The sequence below is a fragment of the Microcaecilia unicolor genome, chromosome 1 (genome assembly GCF_901765095.1).
Source record: "Microcaecilia unicolor chromosome 1, aMicUni1.1, whole genome shotgun sequence".
Lineage (NCBI taxonomy): Eukaryota > Metazoa > Chordata > Amphibia > Gymnophiona > Siphonopidae > Microcaecilia > Microcaecilia unicolor.
In genome coordinates this window covers 459,351,822-459,378,452 of record NC_044031.1, presented here as the reverse complement: position 1 = coordinate 459,378,452, position 26,631 = coordinate 459,351,822, and the positions used below count along the sequence as shown (strand labels likewise).

The window sequence follows — 26,631 nt, the reverse complement described above, 5'->3', positions numbered from 1 at the left end:
GGACTTGTAAGAACCAGACAGGATGACTAGAATGCCACACTAGGGAAACCCGTGGTGGCAAACATCAACACAAAAAAATAATTTAATTTAAGGGTATGATAAAGTGAGAAAAGCATCTAGAAAATCAATCTTTCTAACAAATTAACCACATGCTCAGATGTGTATAAAAAGCTTGCGAAACAATACATAAAATTAAACACATAAATTATACTGTCCTCAATGGGAAGCCAATGAAGTTTTATCAATGATTATGAATACTAAATACTTAGGACAGATTTAGAGGGTAGCAAGATTTGAGAGAACAGTCTAAGATTTGGGTTGGGAGAAGAGAGGGAGTCATGACCAGATTTAAGATTTTGACACACATAGACAAGAACAGACATCAGATGCCAGAAAACAGGGAGGAGGAGGAGGAAGGGGTAAGAAGGTATCAGATTCCAAGAACTGGGGAGTCAGATCAGAAGCACAGGAAAGCCATAGTACCAATCCAATTCAAGGTTTATTGACAGCTTAATCCCAAGAAAGAGGTCCAAAGTGACTTACAATTAATATCCAACACACTCATTGGGAAGTACAGTTCAGAACCAAAATAAGCATTACAAAAAAAACATCCTAAAATGTTACAATTAAAGATTTGTTAATAAGAATTTTTTTTAACGTTTATAAAAAAAAGATAAATATCTTAATTCCTGTTTAAAGACCACAGGTAGATTATTCCGTGTGCCGCTTGATATGAAAATGAAGGACCTAATATTTGTTTATAGCACAACCCTTTAATATAAGGGTATGATAAAGTGAGAAAAGCATCTAGAATTCAATCTTTCTAACAAATTAACCACATGCTCAGATGTATATAAAAAGCTTGAGAAACAATACATAAAATTAAACACATAAATTATACTGCCCTCGATGAGAAGCCAATGAAGTTTTATCAATGATTATGAAATACTGTCATATTTTCTAAGTTGAAAAATCAGCCACACTGCTGTATAAATAAGCTGTAATTTTGTCTGCAACTTAGATGTTATATACTTAAAGTGAGTTGCAGTAATCCAAATGAGATAATATCAACATGAGCTAATAGAGCAAAATGTTCCTCATAAAAATAAAATGGAATGAGACGAAGTTGCCTAACTTTTATAAAAGTGATGCACCTTTGACACAGCGTATGCACACGGCCCTTAAGCAGGTGCAGAATCTTTTTTTTAACCTTTGTGTTTAGCACCTTGGGCAGTTGCTTGTGTTGCCTATGCCTAAATCTGGACCGGGTGGGGGGGGAGGGGTAGAGGTCAACTAGTATTGCTTAAGTGGTTTTGTTGTGCCTAAGAATGGTTTGATTCGCAGGCTAGGCTTCTACTTCCTCTGATAGATGAGTCTGACAGTGTGCAGGCCAAAGATCTTAATTTTGTTTTGTCTTCTGTTTCATTGCATTCAGTTGTTCTTTTTTGTGACATGCAGGGGCATTTTCAATATGACGTCTAAATCCAACTTTGGACGTTTTGCTAAAAATGTCCAAAATTCAAGTGGGGAATATAGCCATTTTCAAAATAGAAAAATGCCTTTTTTCCCAAAAATGGCTATTTGCTAGCTGTTTTTGTGCTCTGTATGTTTATCTTTTTGGTCCATTTATGAAAAAAAATGTTCGAGTGAAAAATGCACAAAATCAAGCCATTGTGATGTAGGAGGAGCCAGCATTCTTAGTAGACTGGCCACAAAAACATCCCAAGAGAGCAATAGGGCACCCTAGGGGGGCACTGCAGTGGATTTCAAATAAATGCTCCCAGGTACACCGTTGCTCCCTTATCTTGTCTGCTGAGCCTCCCCCCAAAACCCACTACCCGAAACTGTATGCCACTACAATAGCCCTTATAGGTGAAGGGGACACCTATAAGTGGGATTAGTAGGTTTCTGGTGAATTTTGGAGGGCTCACAATTTCCACCTCAAGTGTAATAGATAGGGGGAGGTATGAGCCTGAGTCCACCTGTCTGCAGTGCACTGCACCCACCACCACAGTACTCCAGGGACCTGTATGCTGCTCTAATGGACCTGAGTATTACAGCTGAGCTGGCATAGAGACTGGTAAGTAATGTTTTTAAATCACATTTGGGGGGGGAGGGATGGGAGGGTGTTAGTGACCACTCGAGAAGTAAGGGGAGGTCATCCCTGATTCCCTCCAGTAGTCATCTGGTCATTTAGGGCATTTTTTTGTGCCTTACTCATTATAAAAACAGGTATAGCTCAAAACTTCTTAGTTTTAGTCCTGGATGGTTTTGTTTTGTTCCATTATGGCAGAAAAATGCCCAGATCCTGCCCTTAATACACCCCTGACATGCACCCTTGTGATTTGAACGTACTTCTGATGGACTTCAGAGAAAAAAAAAACCTCTAAAAATTGGTTTTGAAAATACCAATTTGGACATTTTTGTGAGAAAAACATCCAAATGTAGATTTATGCCACTTTTTGGACGTTTTTTGAAAATGAGCCCCAATGTCATCTATAGTCCACCCTATTGCACAAATATGGTTTACAAAAAAAAAAAAAAAAGCAAGTGGTATAATCTGCATCTACTACATTTATGGATTCAATTTATCCCAGCTTGGGATTCAAGTTTCTATCACAATTGATTTTGGGGTTTTTTTGCCAACTAAGGTGAATTAAATATAGTCGTACCAAATTTTCTCTTTGCAACTAGATAAATATAATGGACCTTTCTGGAAAATGTCAAGTTGTTTTTTTCCAGTTCCAGAAATCAAGGAGTATACATTAGTTTCAAAACAAATGCACATCTCTAACCCTTATATATATATATATATATATATATATATATATATATATAAGGGTTTTCCAGAAAGGTCCATTATACTTATCTAGTTGCAAAGAGAAAATTTGGTATGTATGTATATATATATATATAAAAAACTCTGGAATTCTTTGCCAGAGAATGTTATAAAAGCAGTTAGCTTAGCATGGTTTTAAAAAGGTTTGGACAAGTTCCTGCAAGAAAAGTCCATAAGCCGCCATTAAAATAAACGGGAAAATCCACTGCTTATCCCTGCCATAAGTAGCATAAAAGCCTATTTTTACTGTTTTAGGACCTTGCCAGGTATTGGTGACCTAGATTGGTCACTGTTGGGAAAAGGACACTGGTCTTGATGGACCTTCGATCTAACCCGCTATGGCAATGCTTATGTTCTAATGATAGTGTTTTTGTCATTTAAACATGGATGTGACCACATAAGCACATAATGGCCTCTTAAACACTGACCAGACATACTTTACCAGAGGGCATGCACAGGTTTGGACTTGGGCAAAATATGGCTGGAGCACAGATAAAGAACATGCTATAATTTACAGGAGTACATGACAAATATTGTGCAGAAATTTACACCAGCTCAAGGGCCGCATCTGCACATGTGCTAGTATTTTATAAAGACAAGTATAGTAGGTGTATACTTATCTTTACAAAATAGGCTTTACATAGGTGCCTTGAATCATACTTTTACTATGCATTCCCCATAACATTAACTCTATTGAACTACCTAACCACAACATCACCATGTATTTGTCTACACCGGAGTCCGCAAGTGCTGCTCCGGAACTATGTAAGCCACATTGAGCCTACAAATAGGTGGGAAAATGTGGGATACAAATGTAATAAATAAATAACCACCACCAAACAATTACAAAGGAACACAGAAAAAGTGTGCCTGCTTTCTGCCACCTTATTCTCTTGTTTTCATGCCTGTACTCAGACCCCTGATATTGCCCAACGTAATTACATTTCTCCCAGAAATCTGCTTGAAGATCATTGGCAAATTACAGCACAGTGGAACATAACAGATGGAATATTGTTTCATAATCTGAATTGGTTGGTTACACACTGATGTGATCAGTCTAAACATTAGAGCTATTATTACAATGTAGGGATTTGAATCATTTAAAATGTATATGACCCCCCCCCCCCCCCCCCCAACACACAGTTCATTCTATCTCTATCACGACCATTCAGTCCACTGAGAATGATTAAAAGTTCAATCTGTAGAGGGTAGATGATTGGTCTTTTCCAGCTAAATTTCTATTCCAGAAGACCATCCCCGTGGATATGTTGTTACAATATTAATTTAGCTAACTTTGAGGCTAGAGTGAAAATGTTAGATATTTGAAGGGCATGTGGTTCCAGCAAACAAGCCAAACAGTATCAGAATGTCAAATGAGTGTAAATAGTATCAAATTGCTAGAAAATAGCATTCCTTATGGAGAAAAAAATTGTTACCCCTACAGAATACAATCCTTACTTCTCCACTTCCTCTTCAGTTGGCAGATGGGCCACGATGATAGTAAGATGTGCTTTATCTGCAGGAATCAAGGCTTTCAATAATTTTGCCTCCTTGGTGACTATCAGCTCCTGCACATCTTCGATTTTGTCCAAAATCTACAATTAAAAAAACCAGAACAATATTTTTGACAAATTAGTTCTAAGGAGGAAGGTCAACCTGCAGTCATGGAGGCCGATTGAGCAAGAATATGTGGGATCCAGTATTCTCTCAAGTACTGCCACTATATATAATGTGTTACATTAAGTTCACATTTCAGTATTCATTTTTGAGAGATGGGATGGAAGTCTTCTGATTAGTCATGCAGCTTCCAAACCAACTAAGATGCAAACCAATCTATTGTCCCAGAAATAGTGAGATCCTAAAGATCCAAAAAGGTTTTCCTTCCTGGATTTTATAGCACTTAACTTTTATCTGTATTGTTTTGCCACACTAGCTGGCTAGAAAAAAAAAGCTTTGAAAATTAGACATGTTGTACTCCTTGGTGATTCTGGAAGTTTTTGTTCAGGTATGTGGTATTCACATATGAAACGTCTAGATCAGTGGTTCCCAAATCTGGTCCTGGAGGCACCCAGCCAGTCAGGTTTTCAGGATACCCACAATGAATATTCACAAGAGATTTTTGCATGCAGGGGAGGCAGTGCATGCAAACCTCTCTCATAAATGTTCATTGTGGATAGCTTGAAAACGTGACTGGCTGGGTGCCTCCAGGACCAGGTTTGGGAACCACTGGTCTAGACATTTGGATGGATCTAATCTGAAATGTGCAAAAGAAGAACAACTAAACATGAAGAAGTTTAATGAACCACTTAAAAATGTTTAATGTGTGCAACTATGCATTTCCTTTACTTATAATTCGTCTAGGGGCCCTTTTACTAAACCACGGTAAAAAGTTGACTGCGCTAGTTTAGGCGTATGAAATTGGCACGGAGTGGGCCATTTTTTACCATGGCGGGTAAAACGTCTTTTTTTTAAAGGGGCAGTAAATGGCTATGTGCTAATATTAAAAATAGTGTGCAGGACGTCAGACTCAGAAACAGAACGAAGGAAGAAGAGGACCTCGGCTGGCGGGGGTTGGGGTCCCCCACCAGCAAAGGTAGGCGACGGCGGTTTGGCAGCGGGAGTCGAGAGGGATACTGGCAGGGGGGTCCAGGGCCAAATCTAGGGGAATCCAGGCCCCCGTGGCCCCACGTAGCTATGCCCCTGCTGTGGGGGCATTTCCGGCAGTAATCAGCAGTGTGGTCACATTGCTGTGCGCTGACTGATTACTGCACGAGTAGCATGTGAGCCCTTACCGCCAAGTAAATAGGTGGTAGTAAGGGCTCAGGCAGTAAACAGCCATGTGCTACTTTTAATAATAGCACACGGCCATTTACTGCCCCATTAAAAAAAGGCCTTTTTACCTGCCATGGTAAAAAATGGCCCAACGCGCACCAATTTCACACATCCAAACTAACGCAGGCTACTTTTTACCGCAGTTAGTAAAAGGGCCCCCAAACTTGGAGGAAAGTGCACAGGTAAGCCATAATATTTTGTAACTTGTGTGCGGGGGGGAGGGGGGCTCTCCCCAAACTCTGCCTACGCAAACGCCCAACCTGCAAGGTGGCACGTACTTACAGAATAGAGCATAGCCAGATTCTTGTCATTTACACACACACGTGTGTTCACATATGTTCATAAATGACTAGAATACCAGCATCTATGGGTGTACTTGTGGTCTACATTTAAACGGTTCCTGTGTGCATTGACACTCCAAACTAAAATAGCTTGTATGATTTTTATATCTTTAGCGGGACAAAATTCAGTCAGCATATCTAAGTATTTTACTTTCCAGCTTATTTTCGAAAGAGACGGACGCTCATCTTCCGACACAAATCGGGAGATGGACGTCTGCCTCAAAAACAGGTATAATCGAAAGCTGAATTTGGACGGCCCCAACTGCTTTCCATCACAGGGACGGGCGAAATTCTCGGGGGCGTGGCCGAACGGTAGCGAAGGCGGGACAGGGGCATTCCGGGGCGTGGTTAACAGATGGACCTCCGCGCCTGATAATGGAAAGAAGCAAGACGTCCCCGACAAGCATTTAATCCACACAAAGTTGGTCCTGTTTTTTTTCACGACCAAGCTTCCAAAAAGTGCCCAAACTGACCAGATGACCACCAGAGGGAATCGGGGATGATCTCCCCTGTCCCCCCCAGTGGTCACTAACCCCTCCCACCCTAAAAAACAAACTGTTTAAATATTTTTTCCAGCCTCTATGTCAGCCTCAAATACCATACCTAGCTCCATGACAGCAGTATGCAGGTCCCCCGAGCAATTTTAGTTTAGTTGGTGCTGCGCGGGACCCATGCAGAGAGCAAAAATCGGAAGAAAAAAAAATATGCAAGAGCCGTAAGGGACGTCCAAAAAAAAAACATGCAAGTGCAGTCAGGGACGTCCAAATTAAAACAATAGTAATAGGGGGATTCAAACCAGCCACCTTCTGATTACAAGACTTGGGCTCTTATTTACCTGACATCAGTGTCAGCTAAAGGAGCTGTGATTGGCTGACAATAACTTGGAGGGACTTAATGGAAAGGGAAGGAGGTCTAAGCAGCTGAATAAATGGTGCAGTGGTTACAGCACAGATCTTGTAATCAGAAGGTGGCTGGTTCAAATCCCACTATTACTATTGTTTTAATTTGGAAGTCCCTGACTGCACTTGCATGTTTTTTTTTCTTCCGATTTTTGCTCTCTGCATGGGTCCCGTGCAGCACCAACTAAACTAAAATTGCTCCGGGGACCTGCATACTGCTGTCATGGAGCTAGGTATAATATTTGAGGCTGGCATAGAGGCATCTCAGGGGGAACAGTGCACTACGAATGCTGGCCCCTCCCACGACCAAATGGCTTGGATTAGGTCCGTTTTTGAGATGGCCGGCAGCGGTTTCGATTATCACTGAAAACCGCGGACGGCCATCTCTAGGTCCAGCGATCTCACCATTTGTGTCGTCTATCTCTAAAGTCGACACAAATGATGGGATTTCAGCGGGCCGAACCGTATAATCGAAACCGAAGATGGATGGCCATCTTGTTTCGATTTTACGGTTCGCTCCGCCTCTTCGCGGAGCCATCTCCGGAGATGGACGTTCGCGTTTGATTATGCCCTTCTTTGTCTACAGGCAGGGTGTCTTGATCTAGTCAACCTAATTATTTGATTTCATGAATGTGAGTATTCCTGAAAATTTATCTTTTTCAATTTGATGTTTGTCATGTAAGCCACATTGAACCCTAGCTTATCTCGAGATAATGCAGGATAAAAATGTCAAATAAATAAAAATAAATTCATTCATATTCTCTAATGTTTCAAAACCCTTATGGGGTTAAGCTTAAGAGTTACTTAAATAATTCTTTTAAATATTTAGTGTGAAAATATGGAATGACATCCCTCATTAGATAAGGTCTATTTTATCTTATTTTTTCTTTAGAAAACAATTGAAAGCTTTCATGTATTCACAGGCCGGTCTTAGCAAGTGTGGGGCCCTATGCAGACCAATTTGGTGGGGCCCCACCCCATCCTAGCCCCACCCTACCATAGCCCTGCCCCCATTTAAACTGCCAACTAGCTCACCACAAACTCCAAATCATGGCCAAACCAAAGCAATAGACCCTGGGACCATGCCTTAACTCTCTTGGGTCAGAAACAATGTCTTCCTCTGTCAGTCATCATACCTGCTAGAAAGTTTAAAAGGAGGAAATAAATTTTGTTATGCCAAGGCAAGGTATTGTATAAAGTAAGAGAAAACATCAGATTTACTGTAGGATTTAAAGCACAGGTACATACTGTATGCCCTATTTGTTATCATGTTTAACTTGGCATTTTAAAGATGAAATTCTAAATTTCTTTGGCACACTTGTAACTGAGGTACAACACAAAGTATCAAATTTTTTACTCAGATTTTCTTGAAATATTTATTTAAAGGAACTGGCCCACCTCTTTAGCATTGCTTTTGACTCGTAACTACTTGTAACCACTCGCCTCCACCTACCCTCCTCTCTTCCTTCCCGTTCACATTAATTGATTTGATTTGCTTACTTTATTTATTTTTTGTCTATTAGATTGTAAGCTCTTTGAGCAGGGACTGTCTTTCTTCTATGTTTGTGCAGCGCTGCGTATGCTTTGTAGCGCTATAGAAATGCTAAATAGTAGTAGTAGTAACTCTGCAATCAAATAGCATAGTATAATGCAATCTTGGAAAAACAAAACAGCCCATTTTTGTTTTTAGGGGTTCTTTTACTACTACTACTACTACTATTTAGCATTTCTATAGCGCTACAAGGCATACGCAGCGCTGCACAAACATAGAAGAAAGACAGTCTCTGCTCAAAGAGCTTACAATCTAATAGACAAAAAATAAATAAAGTAAGCAAATCAAATCAATTAATGTGAACGGGAAGGAAGAGAGGAGGGTAGGTGGAGGCGAGTGGTTACGAGTCAAAAGCAATGTTAAAGAGGTGGGCTTTCAGTCTAGATTTAAAGGTGGCCAAGGATGGGGCAAGACATAGGGGCTCAGGAAGTTTATTCCAGGCGTAGGGTGCAGCGAGACAGAAGGCGCGAAGTCTGGAGTTGGCAGTAGTGGAGAACGTAACAGATAAGAAGGATTTATCCATGGAGCGGAGTGCACGGGAAGGGGTGTAGGGAAGGACGAGTGTGGAGAGATACTGGGGAGCAGCAGAGTGAGTACATTTATAGGTTCTTTTACCAAACTGTGGTAAAATGTGGCCTTAGCACACCCTTACATGGGTTTTTCCCACGTGCTAAGGCCATTTTTACTGCAGCAGTAAAATGGCTTCATTTCCTATGCTTTGTATTAATGGCCACAAGCTAATTTTCCCATTAGCGCATGGCCGAGCGGGATCAAATCAATGATGCGGACATGCGGTGCGGTCCGAGTGGGGGTCAGTCGAAGAGGCAGAGTTGAGGCGCGCCGCGCAGGGCCCCCTTAAGCGCGAGGCCCTATGCGGCTGCCTCGGTCGCATCTGCCTAAGACCGGCCCTGTGTATTCACATATCAATTCAGTTTAATTCTCCTTATACTGTACTATTGCTGTGAATGCTGTTCCGTAATTCCATCTGATTGAGATGCTTTCTTTGTTTCTTGTAATCCACAATGAATCCTTATGGAGATATAGAGGGGCATAATCGAACGGGGTGCCCAAGTTTTCCGGAGGGCGTCCTCGCAGGATGACCCCCATGAAGGGGTGGGGAAACCCGTATTATCGAAACAAGATGGGCGTCCATCTTTCGTTTCGATAATACGGTCAGGGATGCCCAAATCTCAACATTTAGGTCGACCTTAGAGATGGTCGACATAAATGTTGAGATGGTCGTCCCCGGTTTTTGGCGATAATGGAAACCGAGGACACCCATCTCAAAAACAACCAAATCCAACTCATTTGGTCATGGGAGGAGCCAGCATTTGTAGTGCACTGGTCCCCCCCTAACATGCCAGGACACCAACCGGGCACCCTAGGGGGCACTGCAGTGGACTAACTGATGCACTAACTGAACAGCAAAAGCCTTTACCTTACCGATCCCTTAGCAATTCGGAAAGGAACGGGCATGCATGAAAGAAATCGCATGCAAATGAGCTGCTCACTGTTAGCTCATTTGCACATGATTTCCTTCCTAAGGAGGGGAAGCCAGCATAATGCTTGGCTGCTCTGCGCATGTCAAAGACGGCTTTATACATGCAGACAAGCTGCGTGTTTAATAGCCGTCTACAACCTTAAATAAGTTGCCGTCTACAACCTTAGAAAAATACAAGTCCAGGTGAAAACATCCAAGTGCTCATCAGGGACGTCTTTTTTCTTTTCTTTTTGTAAGAGTATGGATGAAGGACGTCCTTCGCTATGCCTCCGTCCCTGCAACGGCAGTTGTGGACGTCCAAAGCGTGGATATTTCTGTGAGAAGGATGTCCATACCTTTGCTATGCCTCCAACACACCCTTTATTTATTTGGATTTTGGATCACAAGTAGCAGCAGTGGGATTTGAACAGGCCACCTCTGGATTGCAAGACCAGTGCTCTAACCACTAGGCCACTCCTCCACTCCACTCCCTTGAAATTTGGCCATCCCTGTGGGAGGGGGGGCAGTTCAGGACATCCAAAATGTTTGAAAGCAGGACCATCCATGCCTTTGCTATGCCTCCGCTGACACACACACATACCTCCCCCCCCCCCCCCCCCCCCCCCCCCAGGGACCTGCATACTGCTGCGATGGACCTCAGTATGATATTTGAGGCTGGCAAAAAAAAGTTTAAAAAATTGTTTTTTTCAGGGTGGGAGGTGGTTAGTGACCACTGGGGGAGTCAGGGGAGGTCATCCCCGATTTCCTCCGGTGGTCCTGGTCAGTTTGGGCACCTTTTTGAGGCTTGGTCATAAGAAAAAATGGACCATGGAAAGTCGCCCAAGTGCTCATCAGAGACACCCTTCTTTTTTCCATTATCACTCGAGGACGCCCATCTGTTAGGCACGCCCCAGTCCCACCTTCACTACACCTCCAACACGTCCCCGGGAACTTTGGTTGTCCCTGCAATGGGAAGCAGTTGGGGACACCCAAAATCGGCTTTCGATTATGCCGATTTGGGCGACCCTAAGAGAAGGACGCCCATCTCCCGATTTGTGTCGAAAGATGGGCACCCTTCTCTTTCAAAAATAAGCCTGATAGTGGAATATAAGTTATGAATGGAACTACACCACCAGGCCCACCCATACATATTGCATAAAAGATGGCACAAACGTGCAGTACACTTATTTTTTAATGTATGTACACAATTTTATAACAGCCATTTTCTGCTTTAAAACAGGTTTTATGAGTGAATAAATCTTTCTAAAATTATTCCTTTTGAATTCATTTAAAATCGTCCTTAGTATCTATTCTATTTCCTTTATTTTTTCTACTTATCATGCAATATTTTTGAGCTAAAGCCAATGGAATATAGATCTATATTTAGCAGACTATATCACCAAATATAAACTTGATGAAAGCAGTAGGAATGTCTTCAGATGGGCTACTTAATCTCCAGTCTCTAAACTTTTCATGACCCATCTAAATGTGACAACATATTTATTGCTTATATTAAAACAATAGTTTAAAATTACCTGATCATTTGTAATTGGAATAGATACAAAATAATTTGGCTTTCTTGTTTGGTCAGTAGACTTTTTTCCTTTCTTTTCATGCTGGTCTTCAGATATAATTATCTCTTCAGTAATCTGCTGCTTTTTCTCAACTTCTAGTCTTGCTTCCAGCAGAGGCTCAAGCCCTGCTTCAGCCGAGGCCGGCAGAGGCTCTGGTGACCCTGCTTCAGCTGAGGCTGGCAGAGGCTCAGGTGGTCCTGCTTTGGCCAGGGCCAGCAGAGGCTGGGGTGGCCCTGCTTCAGCTGAGGACGGCAGAAGCTCTGGCAGCCCTGTTTTGACCAAGGCTGGCAGAGGCTCGGGCAGAACTGCTTCTGGCAGAGGCTCGGGCGGTCTTGCTTCGACCAAGGCTGGCAGAGGCTCGGGCAACCTTTCTTCCACGGGGGCTGGCAGAGGCTCGGGCGGCCTTGCTTCCGCGGGGGCTGGCAGAGGCTCGGGCGGCCTTGCTTCTGCGGGGGCTGGCAGAGGCTCAGGCGGCCCCGCTTTGGCCGGGGCTGGCAGAGGTTCATGCGGCCCTGCTTCGGTCAGGGCCAGCAGAGGCTCAGGCAGCCCTGCTTCAGCCGGGGCCAGCAGAGGCTTGGGACCCTCTTGCCTTGCTGCAGCAAAGGCCTGTACAAACTCATGTCCCTCTTGCCTTGCTCCAGCAAGAGCTTGCAGAAACTGGTGACCTTCTTGTCTTGCTTCAGCAAGAGCTTGCAGAAACTGGTGACCTTCTTGTCTTGCTTCAGCAAGAGCTTGTAGAAACTGGTGACCTTCTCGTCTTGCTTCAGCAAGGGCCTGCAGTAACTCATGCCCTTCTCGTCTTGCTTCAGCAAAGGCCTGCAGAAACTCATGCCCCTCTTCTTTTGTTTCAGCAAGGGCCTGCTGCCCATCTCGATCCATAAGCACATCAGATCTTCTTTTAGGTTGTCTTTGCTTTGGTATGTTGTATTCATACTGCACTAGGGATTGTAACTGTTCTAACACATTAGGCATCGTCTCTGCAGTTTGAGGCTGCTTCTTGGAAGCCTCAATACAGGAGCTTAATTTCACACATCTTAACTCACTTTCACCTTGGTTTTGCTTCTGCTCTGACACATTTGATCCCTCTCTAGCTTCACATGACTTTCTCTCTGTCATCTTCAGCCCATCCTGAACTTGACCCTGAATCTTTACTTCTGATACTCCCAGCTGCTCTTCTGCATCACACTGGGGTTGTATTGGTCTTTGCCTCTTGAATCTTATCTTTCTTCCCCAAATGTGATGCCTCCATTTTCTGGACTTGAAAGCAATTTTATTAGAAACTAAAAAAAAAAAAAAAAAAGGAACAAAAATCCAAAATGAGAGCCTTCATTACAATGTACAGATAAAAATACAAGAATCGATCAATTTAGTTCAGTCCTTTAATATATAGAGATGGATATCTTATAACATACCAGAAGTTTGAAATAAGTACTAAAATTCAGCCTATTTCACGACAGAAATTTTCTGTAAGGTATTTTGTCTGGAGTATTATTACCCTGAAGGCTTTGCAGTACTGATTGTCCCACATATATTCTGTAACCACTGGGGCTGTGTTGCATTTTGCTTGTTTAAGCAACATTCAAGTAGAAACACCCTGCTCTCCCCTACCAGGGATGCTGGAGAACTCTTTTGTAGATATAACCCAGAGGTGGAGGGAAGAGAGAATATCCCTATTATAGCCATCTGTAGGCTGGAATAGGGACTTCATGTTGTAATTAGATACGAGTTCACACAGCTGCTCAGATAAACCTACTACTCACCTTGTTTCTCTCTTTAGTTCCACTTTCCCCCTCCTTTCCCCACTTCTCTCACACTCGTCTTCTCCCTAGTCTCTATCCCCAACAGTAGGGGAAGTAGAGACGTAGGAGCAAGTACTTCTATACTACTATTGCCTCTTCTACATCCAACATGCCCATTGACTACTACTACTACTATTTAGCATTTCTGTAGTGCTACAAGGCGTACGCAGTGCTGCACAAACATAGAAGAAAGACAGTCCCTGCTCAAAGAGCTTACAATCTAATAGACAAAAAATAAATAAAGTAAGCAAATCAAATCAATTAATGTGAACGGGAAGGAAGAGAGGAGGGTAGGTGGAGACAAGTGGTTACGAGTCAAAAGCAATGTTAAAGAGGTGGGCTTTCAGTCTAGATTTAAAGGTGGCCAAGGATGGGGCAAGATGTAGGGGCTCAGGAAGTTTATTCCAGGCGTAGGGTGCAGCGAGACAGAAGGCGCGAAGTCTGGAGTTGGCAGTAGTGGAGAAGGGAACAGATAAGAAGGATTTATCCATGGAACGGAGTGCACGGGAAGGGGTGTAGGGAAGGACGAGTGTGGAGAGATACTGGGGAGCAGCAGAGTGAGTACATTTATAGGTTAGTAGAAGAAATTTGAACAGGATGCGAAAACGGATAGGGAGCCAGTGAAGGGTCTTGAGGAGAGGGGTAGTATGAGTAAAGCGACCCTGGCAGAAGACGAGACGGGCAGCAGAGTTTTGAACCGAGTGGAGAGGGGAGAGGTGACTAAGTGGGAGGACAGCAAGAAGCAGATTGCAGTAGTCTAAACGAGAGGTGACAAGGGTGTGGATGAGGGTTTTGGTAGAGTGCTCGGAAAGAAAGGGACGGATTTTACAGATGTTGTAAAGAAAGAAACGACAGGTCTTGGCAATCTGCTGGATATGAGCAGAGAAGGAGAGAGAAGAGTCAAAGATGAAGGTTTTGAGCTGAGGAGACAGGGAGAATGAGAGAGCCATCAACAGAAATAGAAAACGGGGGGAGCGGGGAGGTGGGTTTGGGGGGGGAAATGAGAAGCTCGGTTTTGGTCATATTTAATTTCAGGTGGCATTGAGACATCCAGACAGCAATGTCAGACAAGCACGCTGAAACTTTGGTTTGGATGCAAGGTGAGATATCAGGGGTAGAAAGGTAGATTTGGGGGGAGTCAGCATAGAGATGGTAGGAAAAGACATGGGATGAGATTAATGAACCAAGGGAAGAAGTGTAGATAGAAAAGAGGAGGGGACCAAGAACAGAACCCTGAGGTACACCGACAGGCAGAGGGATAGAAGTAGAAGAGGATCCACCAGAGTGAACACTAAAAGGTGCGGAGGGAGAGATAGGAAGAGAACCAGGAAAGGACAGAGCCCTGGAATTCAAGTGAGGACAGGGTATCGAGAAGTATGCTGTGATCGACAATGTCAAAAGCAGCGGAAAGATCAAGAAGAATGAGGATAGAATATTGACCTCTGGATTTAGCCAGTAATAGGTCATTGGAGACTTTAGTAAGCGCAGTTTCGGTTGAGTGGAGAGGGCAAAAACCAGATTGTAGTGGGTCAAGAATAGCATGTGAGGAGAGAAAATCAAGGCAGCGGCAGTGAACAGCATGCTCAAGTAGTTTGGAGAGAAAAGGAAGGAGGGAGATGGGTCGGTAATTAGAGGGACAAGTAGGGTCGAGTGAAGGCTTCTTAAGGAGAGGTGTGACCACAGCATGTTTAAAGGCAGCAGGGACAGTCGCAGTGGAAAGTGAGAGGTTGAGAATGTGACAGATAAAAGGAATAAGAGCAGGAGAGATGGCATTAAGAAGGTGGGTGGGAATGGGATCAGAGGAACAGGTGGTACATTTTGAGGAAGAAAGGAGAAGTGTAGTTTCCTCAATAGTAACTTCAGGAAAGGAGGAAAGGGAATGAGGGGAAGGAGAGAGAGGGGAACGGACTAGTGGAGGGAGAGGTGGTGAGGTAGAGAAAGCAAGGTTTATCTTTTGAACCTTGTTGTGAAAGAATTCAGCAAGAGTCTGAGAAGATAATGAAGGGGGAGTTGGGGGAGGGGGCACCTTGAGGAGAGAGTTCAATGGGGTGAAGAGAAGTCGAGGATTAGAGCCAAGAGAGTTGGTCAGTTGGATATAATAATCCTGTTTGGCACGTAAAAGAGCAGATTGGAAGTAGGTCAGCATGAACTTAAAGTGTAAGAAATCAGCAAGGGCCCGAGATTTCCGCCAGAGGCGTTCGGCGGAGCGGGTACAGGAACGTAGATAGCGGATATTAGAAGTCAGCCAAGGTTGGGGTTTTGTACGCCTTACAGGGCGGGTCATCAAAGGTGCAAGAGTGTCTAAGGCAGAGGATAGAGTATTGTTGTAAGAAGAAACAGCCTCGTTGACAGATGTGGATGGTACCACAGTAGAGAGGAGGTTTGAAACATGGGAGGATAGAGATGAAGGGTCAATATCGTGAAGATTCCTAGATAAATTAGATAAGATAGGACGGGATTGGGAGGGAGGAGATTTAAGTGTGAAAGTTATAAGATGGTGATCAGAGGAGGGAAGATCAGAGGCAAGGAAACTAGAGGGTGAACAGTTGGAGGAGAAGATGAGATCAAGACATTGACCATTTTGATGAGTGGGGGAGGTGGAGCATAGTTGGAGACTTGGCACCATACAATTTCCATCTTTTTCCAAAATTGAAGAAATACCTTCGGGGACAACTATTCAAGTCAAATGAAGATTTGGAAAGGACGTGAACAACTGGTTGAAGAGACAAAATGTGCAGTTCTTTTGTAATAGCTTTCAAAAACTTGTCCATCATCAGCAGATGTGTGACGAATGGTGGTGACTATGTAGAAAAGTAAATATATGTAATAAAAGAGAAAGCTTACAATCATTACATCCTCATTTAAATAAATGTTATTGTGGTGGAGGCATTACTTTCCATTCATCCATTGTAAACCCCTTCTTTACTACTGCATGCTGAGATGCAGAGGGATTATCCTGGTACATCCCAAACACCAAGTTCTGGAAGGATTTTTAACTTTTTTTATAACTGAGTTTTCTAAATTTATTCTCTTGGAGTAGAGTAAATTTCCAAAGCAAACCAAAACATGAATTAAGAAACCCACTACAGAAAATCAAATACTGTGCTTCTTGGAATGATCTCAATCTTACAATACTCAACCAGAGAAGTACTATGCATTAAAATGAATAAGGTGGAAGAGCTGTTGGTTGGCCATTGTGGATTGCTTCAGCATGCATTTGATTCATTGCGCTGTGTAGTGTTAGAGCAGCTACAAAAGTCGGACCATCGGGGTGATTTGCATCCGATACTCTGACGTGAGCAGAAATGGATCTTTTTCTTTAATTCTATGGAACCCACTGGTTTGAATAATTGCATAGAATGATCGGAATTCTTTTGATTGATATTCTTTTGGATATGATTGGTCCTACTGTCAAGTGGGAGGGGTCAGCATTACACATGAAGGTTTGTAAAAATCAGCGTCTCAGTAACCCTGTTGCCATTTTGTATGCAATTGTACTGATGGAACAGCGTTTTTCTCCTGATGCAGCCAGTTGGCAGAACAGAACTCCCTGTCAAGCTATTTACAAATGTTGCTAAGAAGATTTGGAAAAGTGCAATTCAGAATGGTCGCTGGATGGTTCAACTAAGTGGATCACAATTGTTCATGCTTAGTTATGCTAATTTTTGTGGAACTGTTCTTTGGTTTTTTTGGGGGGAGGGGGTTAATAAATTTTGTACTACCTTTTGGAAAATTGAACAGTTATTTACAGTTTAATTGGAGTTTTTTTTTTTGAGACCCATGATAGTTGGTGGCAACCTTGTCGGTTGAGACTGGTGTTCAGTACGTCTTTTTTTCTCCACTTATTTTTGTTTATTGGTCTTCCATAGTAGTCTGACTTATGTATATTTATAAGAAACACAATAGTATTTGATTTTTGTCTAGTAAATTTCCCTAATTTTGTACCTCCAGTTGGGAGATGCAGTGCTGAAGCTGCTTTTGGAGTTTTCATTTTTCATTTGTTACTACTACTACTACTTTTGGTATCCTAACACAACCGCTGGTAACACTCTGATTAGTGAATCACCATAAATCAATCATTGGTCTCGGTCCAACCACTTCCCTTTACGTGGAACAAAATATATTTTTTTAGTGTTTTCTAAAAAATGTTTGATCCACTGTGTGTCCCCAAATTCAAACAACATATAGTGTGTAAAAACCACTTAGCTCTATGCAGCCTTGGAAATGGGGTTTCCCCGCCCAACGGTCCCGTTTTGCCAAAAGGGCATGACCCTGCATTTTTGGGGATTAAACCTTAGTTGCTAAATATCGGTCCATTCCTCTAGCTTCGCTAGGTCCTTTCTCATGTCATACACACCCTCCAGGGTGTCCACCCTGTTGCAGAGTTTAGTATCATCCGCAAAGAGACAAACCTTACCAGACAGCCCTTCCGCAATATCGGTCACAAAGACGTTAAAAAGAGCCGGCCTTAGGACCGATCCATGTGGTACTCCACTGACGACATCCTTTTCTTCAGATCAAGCTCCATTTACCACCACCCTGTCTCCTACCATTCAACCAATTTTTAACCCAATCCGTTACTCTAGGTCCCACACCGAGGGCACTCAATTTATCAGTCACCTGTGCGGAACCGTGTCAAAGGCTTTGCTGAAATCCAAGTATACCACATCAAGCGCCCCTCCCACATCCAACTGTTTGGTCACCCAGTCGAAGAAGACAGTCAAGATTCATCTGACACGACCTGCCACTAGTGAAGCCATGCTGCCTCGGGTCCCGCATTCCATGTAGTTCAAGAAATGTCACAATCCTCTTCTTTAGAAGCGTTTCCATTAGCTTACTCACCACCAAGGGTAGACTGACAGGTCTGTAATTCCCTACCTCCTCCTTACTTCCACTCTTGTGCAAAGGAACCACATCCGCCCTTCTCCAATCCACCGGGACCACTCCAGTTTCTAAGGAAGCATTGAAGAGGTCCGTCAGCAGAGCCGACAGAACTTCTCCAAGTTCCTTAAGCACCCTCGAGTGTATCCCATCAGGCCCCATCGCTCTGTCTACTTTTAGTTTGGCAAGCCCCTCACAAACACGTAAGTCCTCCGTAAATGCAATTGTTCTCCAAAATAAAATTACAGGATGTGTTGACATCAATGACCCATAGACATCAATGCATCCTGTAATTTTATATTGGAGAATACAAATTCGACTTTTAAGAAGATCTTGAATATTTGAGTCTTTGATATATTATTTGGTCACTTTGGAACACCCTTTGAATCTTTTTACCCCAATACAGCAGAACTACCATACCTAAGCTCAAACCATTCAATTGGATATCATATTGTATCTCTTTCATTTATGCCTAGGGGGATGGACCATTAAAGGGCATATTAAGGCCCATCAGAGTTCAGCCCCCCAGGAGGAGACCTCCAAGTCTATATTTTAGACTTCTGTCCATTCATTCATATCCCACTGTTTGGAGAGGGATTTCTGATCCAACAGTAAGGTTGGTCTAACTATCCTGTAGAATTTGAGGTTTAGTATCCAACTTCATCACCCCTGGGGCCCATTTTTATCATTTCCAGTTTGCCTAAATGAAGAGACAGAAATGATCCAATACCAACAAAAAAGTGTTTGTTCTTGCCCACTGACATGGTATTTTTCCGTTTTCCTCCCTTTTTGTTAAAGGCAGCCTATAACTAGGAACCTTATACTCCATGTGAAGACTATATATTCTTCCCATCCTTGTAGAAAGGGCAATTAAGGTATTTGCCTATAACGATATGGATTGAATGGGGATAGCCCTGTGAGACACTAGGGTTGGAGGACCCACTTATGTGCGGCTCACTGTACTAGCAAGCTCTACCAGCTTGGAAAGCTTTGTTTACGTTTTTTTCCAAGTTCCAATAGGTGATATAACCCATGCCCGGAGATTAATATCCTGCTGTTCTGCAGATAAGCAATTTAGCTTTACTATCCATTATGGCTGCAGAAAAAGAGAAGCGACTGCGGGCCTCTTTTACTAAACTGCACTGATTCCCACACGGCAAACATTTGCCGCACCAGAAATCACTAGCATTGTTTAGTAAAAGAGGCCGTATGTTATGCATGCATTGCATTAAGATGAAAGTAAACATAGAAACATTATGGCAGATAAAGGCCATATGGCCCATCCAGTCTGCCTATCCTCTGTAACCCCAGCCCTAACTCTTCCTTTTCTTAAGCGATCCCACATGCTTATCCCATGCCTTTTCAAATTTTGACATAGTTCTCGACTCCACAACCTCCACCACCCTTTCTTAGATTACTCCTGAGCCTATTCCCTCTTAAGGTCAGGCGACCCTCAGGGGGAGGAATGCTGGCTTCGGCCTAACCCCTGGTAAGCCTTTCCTCAGCTGAGAGGTGCCCACCTCTACCACCGGCTGCCTTTCAGGTGCTGTGGAGGACTTGCAGCTCATCTGCATATCCTTACAGCCTTCTCCGGGGTGACACCCAGGTCCACCCCGATCCACTCAGGGCCTCCGCTCTAGGTGCCGCGCGCCGGGGCATTTTTCTCTTTGTATCTAATCTTTTTCCAATTGCTAAAGTACCTTAATCGTTTATGGCCCCTATTCACATTCTCTTCCTAGCTCTGTCCCTTCCTAATCTTTTCCCTCACCCCCTTCCTCTCTCCGCTACAGGAACTCACTTCCCATCCATTGACTTCATCACCTCACCTTCTCTCCTACCCTCTTCCTCCCTCTTGGCTTTTAATCTCCGTCTCTTTCTTCCCTCCATTTTGCCTTCCCCATGTCACCTAAATACCTCTCGCCTTCGACGCCTTCGTGACCACACCTCTCCTACTCTCCTCCGCTCTCTTTTACTCCTTCTCTTACTCTCAGCTGGTGACATCAATCCCAATCCTGGCCCTCCTCACCAACTATTATCCAAATTCTACAGATCTCACCGTGACCTCTCTAACCTCATCTCTATTCCTCTACTCCCCTCCTCTTCTCTGCCCTTCTCTTGCGCCCTATGGAATGCCCGCTCTATCTGTAACAAACTCCCCTATATCCAGGACCTCTTTATCTCGCGTCACCTCCATCTGCTCGCCATAACAGAAACCTGGCTCTGCCCTGATGACTCTGCTTCAGTCGCAGCCCTGTGCCATGGTGGTTATCTATTTTCACATACTCCTCGCCCTGCTGGCCGTGGGGGCGGTGTTGGACTACTTCTCTCTCCCTCCTCCAGATTTCAACCCCTTCTTCCACCTCAATCTCACTGTTTTTCCTCCTTTGAAGTCCACTCTATCCGCCTTTTCTCTCCTCTGCCTCTTCGAATAGCGGTCATTTATCGTCCCCCTGATAAGTCCCTTTCATCCTTTCTCAGTGACTTTGACGCCTGGCTTGCCTTCTTCCATGATCCTTCCTCCCCCTCTCTCATCCTTGGTGACTTTAATATTCCTGCTAATGATCCTTCCAACTCCTATATTTCCAAGTTACTCGCTTTAACGTCGTCCTTTAATCTCCAACTATGCTCCACCTCCCCCACTCATCAAAATGGTCACTGTCTTGATCTCATCTTCTCCTCCAACTGTTCACCTTCTAGTTTCCTTGCCTCTGATCATCCCTCCTCTGATCACCATCTTATAACTTTCACACTTAAATCTCCTCCCTCCCAGTCCCGTCCTATCCTATCTAATTTATCTAGGAATCTTCACGATATTGACCCTTCATCTCTATCCTCCCATGTTTCAAACCTCCTCTCTACTGTGGCACCATCCACGTCTGTCAACGAGGCTGTTTCTTCTTACAACAATACTCTATCCTCTGCCTTAGACACTGTTGCACCTTTGATGACCCGCCCTGTAAGGCGTACAAAACCCCAACCTTGGCTGAATTCTAATATCCGCTACCTACGTTCCTGTACCCGCTCCGCCGAACGCCTCTGGCGGAAATCTCGGGCCCTTGCTGATTTCTTACACTTTAAGTTCATGCTGACCTCCTTCCAATCTGCTCTTTATGTGCCAAACAGGATTATTATATCCAACTGACCAACTCTCTTGGCTCTAATCCTCGACTTCTCTTCACCACATTGAACTCTCTCCTCAAGGTGCCCCCTCCCCCAACGCCCCTTCATTATCTCCTCAGACCCTTGCTGAATTCTTTCACAACAAGGTTCAAAAGATAAACCTTGCTTTCTCTACCTCACCAGCTCTCCCTCCACTAGTCCGTTCCCCTCTCTCTCCTCCCCCTCATTCCCTTTCCTCCTTTCCTGAAGTTACTATTGAGGAAACTACACTTCTCCTTTCTTCCTCAAAATGTACCACCTGTTCCTCTGATCCCATTCCCACCCACCTTCTTAATGCCATCTCTCCTACTCTTATTCCTTTTATCTGTCACATTCTCAACCTACTTTCCACTGCGACTGTCCCTGCTGCCTTTAAACATGCTGTGGTCACACCTCTCCTTAAGAAGCCTTCACTTGACCCTACTTGTCCCTCTAATTACCGACCCATCTCCCTCCTTCCTTTTCTCTCCAAATTACTTGAGCGTGCTGTTCACCGCCGCTGCCTTGATTTTCTCTCCTCACATGCTATTCTTGACCCATTACAATCTGGTTTTCGCCCTCTCCACTCAACCGAAACTGCGCTTACTAAAGTCTCCAATGACCTATTACTGGCTAAATCCAGAGGTCAATATTCCATCCTCATTCTTCTTGATCTTTCTGCTGCTTTTGACACTGTCGATCACAGCATACTTCTCGATACCCTGTCCTCACTTGGATTCCAAGGCTCTGTCCTTTCCTGGTTCTCTTCCTACCTCTCCCTCCGCACCTTTAGTGTTCACTCTGGTGGATCCTCTTCTACTTCTATCCCTCTGCCTGTCGGCGTACCTCAGGGTTCTGTTCTTGGTCCCCTCCTCTTTTCTATCTACACTTCTTCCCTTGGTTCATTAATCTCATCCCATGGCTTTTCCTACCATCTCTATGCTGATGACTCCCAAATCTACCTTTCTACCCCGATATCTCACCTTGCATCCAAACCAAAGTTTCAGCGTGCTTGTCTGACATTGCTGCCTGGATGTCTCAACGCCACCTGAAATTAAATATGACCAAAACCGAGCTTCTCATTTTCCCCCCTAAACCCACCTCCCCGCTCCCCCCGTTTTCTATTTCTGTTGATGGCTCTCTCATTCTCCCTGTCTCCTCAGCTCGAAACCTTGGGGTCATCTTTGACTCTTCTCTCTCCTTCTCTGTCCAGCAGACCGCCAAGACCTGTCGTTTCTTTCTTTACAACATCCGTAAAATCCGCCCCTTTCTTTCCGAGCACTCTACCAAAACCCTCATCCACACCCTTGTCACCTCTCGTTTAGACTACTGCAATCTGCTTCTTGCTGACCTCCCACTAAGTCACCTCTCCCCTCTCCAGTCGGTTCAAAACTCTGCTGCCCGTCTCATCTTCCGCCAGGGTCGCTTTACTCATACTACCCCTCTCCTCAAGACCCTTCACTGGCTCCCTATCCGTTTTCGCATCCTGTTCAAACTTCTTCTACTAACCTATAAATGTACTCACTCTGCTGCTCCCCAGTATCTCTCCACACTCGTCCTTCCCTACACCCCTTCCCGTGCACTCCGCTCCATGGATAAATCCTTATCTGTTGCCTTCTCCACTACTGCCAACTCCAGACTTCGTGCCTTCTGTCTCGCTGCACCCTACGCCTGGAATAAACTTCCTGAGCCCCTACGTCTTGCCCCATCCTTGGCCACTTTTAAATCTAGACTGAAAGCCCACCTCTTTAACATTGCTTTTGACTCGTAACCACTTGTAACCACTCGCCTCCACCTACCCTCCTCTCTTCCTTCCCGTTCACATTAATTGATTTGATTTGCTTACTTATTTTTTATTTTTTTGTCTATTAGATTGTAAGCTCTTTGAGCAGGGACTGTCTTTCTTCTATGTTTGTGCAGCGCTGCGTATGCCTTGTAGCGCTATAGAAATGCTAAATAGTAGTAGTAGTAGTAGTAATGTCCCCTCGTTCCAGAGCTCTCCTTCAGTTGTGTAAGGCTCACTTCCTGTTCATAAAACTAGTGCGGGTTTTTAAAAAAGCACACCAGTTGCCTACTTTATAGAGAGTAGGTCCACAAATATGGTGACGTGTTGTATGGAAATATCCATTTGGAAAAAATTCCAGGCTATTATTTGAAAAAAATACAAGTTCACAAACCTCATTAAAGTATCACATTTAAAAGTCAATCCAAAGGATTAAAATATCATTAAACTAAAACAGCCTTTGGATGGCAGCAAGATCCAGTAAATATAGCTATCATCCAAAACCAATGTGCATGTGTATATTTTGTGAAGCAACTGTGGTACATGTGCCTAGATAATGAAAATACGGTATTGTAAACAAAGGAATAAAGCTTACTTTCAAACACCTCCCTAATGTCAGCCTGGAGGAAAGGAAGGACTTGCAGCAGGCCGAGAGTCTCATCAGTTCTGTAGCAAATACCTGAAACCAAGTACACAAGTTTAGATCAGATTCAAGAAATTTGAGAAATGCCATGTTTTACTGAAAAGAAAGTGTGAGTGATCTTAATATTAAAAGAAATTCTCTATATTGGTAAAATTCAAAGGGTTTTCCCTAAATATTTTAATATTCTAATGAAATGGGGCATACAACCCTAAGCATTATGCAAAATATATGTGCACGCTTTATTCACTTTCTTAACTTTGTTGTTGCACCATTGGTGTACGCACAGGCATATGCAAGCTTAGGTGATGAAATACTGAAGAAGGGTTTATCCAGAAATGCTGTGTGATCAACTGGCCTTAACTAAAACCAGTGATTTCAGATGCTATAAAAAAACAGTACACCCTTTATTTAAAAGGTAAAGTGCCATATTCTCCTCCCTACACTAAGGGATAAGAGCTATGAAACTGACAACTTTTTGCTATCCATATTTCAGTGCTTCCTCTCTATGCAAAATTAAATTTGAATACATTTTTTATTAATTTGGAGTTTATGAAAGGTTATTCTTCACCTTAGCTGCCTTTCTTCTACAATGACTCTGTTTTGCATGTTATTTTATTAGGATAGCAGTAGTCTTCTCATAAAGTATACCAGTGCCCTGGCTTTAAAGAATAAGTGAAATGGGAATGATAATTGTCAAAAATTCCAGTCTACCATTAAAACATGAAATGAGAGTAACATATGCGTACCAGAAAAAGGACAGGCTATAGAACTAAAGGACATGAAATAAAGCTGCAATGGGGAAATTCAAAAGCAACATCAAATATGTTTCCATGAAGAGGGTGACAGATGCCTGGAATGCTCTTCTGCAGGAGATGGTGGGAATGAACATGATGATGGAAATGAAAAGGAGTGTTATATAACACACAAGCTATAATAAAAGTATAGAGCATTTCTACTCAAAGTAAAACATAAATGACACACACAAAAATAAATGGCGAGAGAGTGCTATGGTTGAAGTAACATCTAGATCTGCCCTTGCAGTTTATTTTTATCTTTCAAAAGTTTGAATGTCTATTTTTGGAGGGAAGGTATCAGTCTTCCCAGATGTCTCTCGATGCTAATTTTCAGTTAAAATTTCTCTGCAAGTTTGCTGTTTCCGGATATTCATAAGTTTTCAAGAGAGTAAGGGATCAGTGAAGGCATAGTTTACAATTTACTTCTTGTATTTCTGGATCTGGATTTAGACTTAGTGTAATGCTTGTTATTACTGTTTTCTTGGGGAAACTTTCCTTACTCTTATCCTCCTCTGTTATTGTGCCTTAAATCCCTCTCTGTGTGTGGGCTATTAGGTGGATTATACTTTGCTTTAACTCCTTGTTTGAATTTGTTGTTGTTTTGGTTGTACATTATTTCTTATTAATCCACTATTTCCTGTTGTGTGTGTGTGTGAGAGAGAGAGAGAGGGAGGGAGGGAGAGAGAGAATAGAAGGGGGTATTCAGCACAGAGTGGCCAGGCATATTTCTGGGCAGAGACAGCACTGTGCAATTGAAATCATTACTGAGGTGTCAGAGGTGCCACTGACACATGAGTAGCTCCAAGGACAGAAGACACACAAACAAAAACAATGAAGATGAAACATGGTGCACTAATTACAAAAAAAAAAAAAGGACCTTAAATTCATTTGCACCAATAAACTAAAAAGCACAAAAGCTGCTAAAATTTGGCATTTCTATTGATTTTCCTCATAAAGCATTTACTAAGCCGTGCTATAGGTGTGCTAGCATTTTTAGCGTGTGCTAATGCTAGAGACACCCATAGGAATATATAGGTGCCTCTAGCGTTAGCATCCGCTAAAAATGCTAATGTGCCTTAGCAAACAGGGCCCTTAGATGGAACCTAAAGGATCAGGAAAAGAGCATAGTATCTTTAAATTCAATGACAACAACGTATATAACTCCTAACTTGTCACTTGCTCGTAACCTTTATTTTGTCTTCCTCTGTTCAATAGTCCCTTTCCCTATGTGTCCTTCTGTCTGTCCTACCCTTATCCCTTATTGGTCCTGTCTGTCTGTCCTGATTTAGATTGTAAACTCTTTTGAGCAGGGACTGTCTTTTCTTCATGTTCAATTGTGAAGCGCTGCGTACAACTGGTAGCGCTATAGAAATAATTTATAGTAGTATATAATGACAATAGAAAGTAAATCACAAAACTTATCTTATGAGCCCTGCGTCGGTGAGCTTCCAATGCAAAGGGCTGCAGTGGTAAAGACACTTTCTAACCATCAGGACAAAATAGATCTCCCAAGCGATGAAAAATCCACCCGACACCCGAGTCCCTGATGAAAGATCATCTGAAAATCAGGGACTCGGGCTAGAGTTGTCCTTTATCTATTAATACCGCCAGCCACCGACACAGGGCTCATAAGTTTTGTGATTTACTTTCTATTGTCATTATATACATTGTTATCATTGAATTTACAGGCTGGCTGAGTTGACTTATTAGAAGAGCAAAAAAGTGTTTTAAGAGGTGCCTTATTGCAGTAGCACATATTTATTAACTCTATTGCACATCAACATCACAGGAGAGAGCTACCTTATGAACAAAGAGCAATAATTCATCCGTTAGTGGTCTAAACAGATTACCACGTGGGTGTGAATATTTCTGGGGGAGCTCCTCCTTTTTGATTTAACACATATAGTAGTTGGTACATTCTCCTGGTTTGCACTAGGGGTTTATTGTTTGAACTACCAGAGAGGGAAGGGATTGCTTGATTTATTCTTGGTTTACTACAAAATCTCATGACAGCATCAAAAGCTGACAGCACATCAAAGTAGTCACAATCCCAGCAAAACACCACACTAGCACAAT

General features: G+C 43.0%; 1 protein-coding gene across 1 annotated transcript in view; it reads right to left on the bottom strand.

The window, feature by feature from the left end:
• LOC115457698 (formin BNR1-like) overlaps positions 1–26,631 on the bottom strand; it is a 107,580-nt gene that overhangs the window by 39,817 nt on the left and 41,132 nt on the right. The window contains exons 2-4 of the mRNA XM_030187291.1: positions 23,714–23,797; positions 11,479–12,797; positions 4,298–4,434 (exon numbers count right to left, since the gene is read on the bottom strand). Of these exons, the coding sequence (XP_030043151.1) occupies positions 4,298–4,434; positions 11,479–12,797; positions 23,714–23,797 (1,540 nt within the window). The remainder of the gene's footprint in view (positions 1–4,297; positions 4,435–11,478; positions 12,798–23,713; positions 23,798–26,631) is intronic.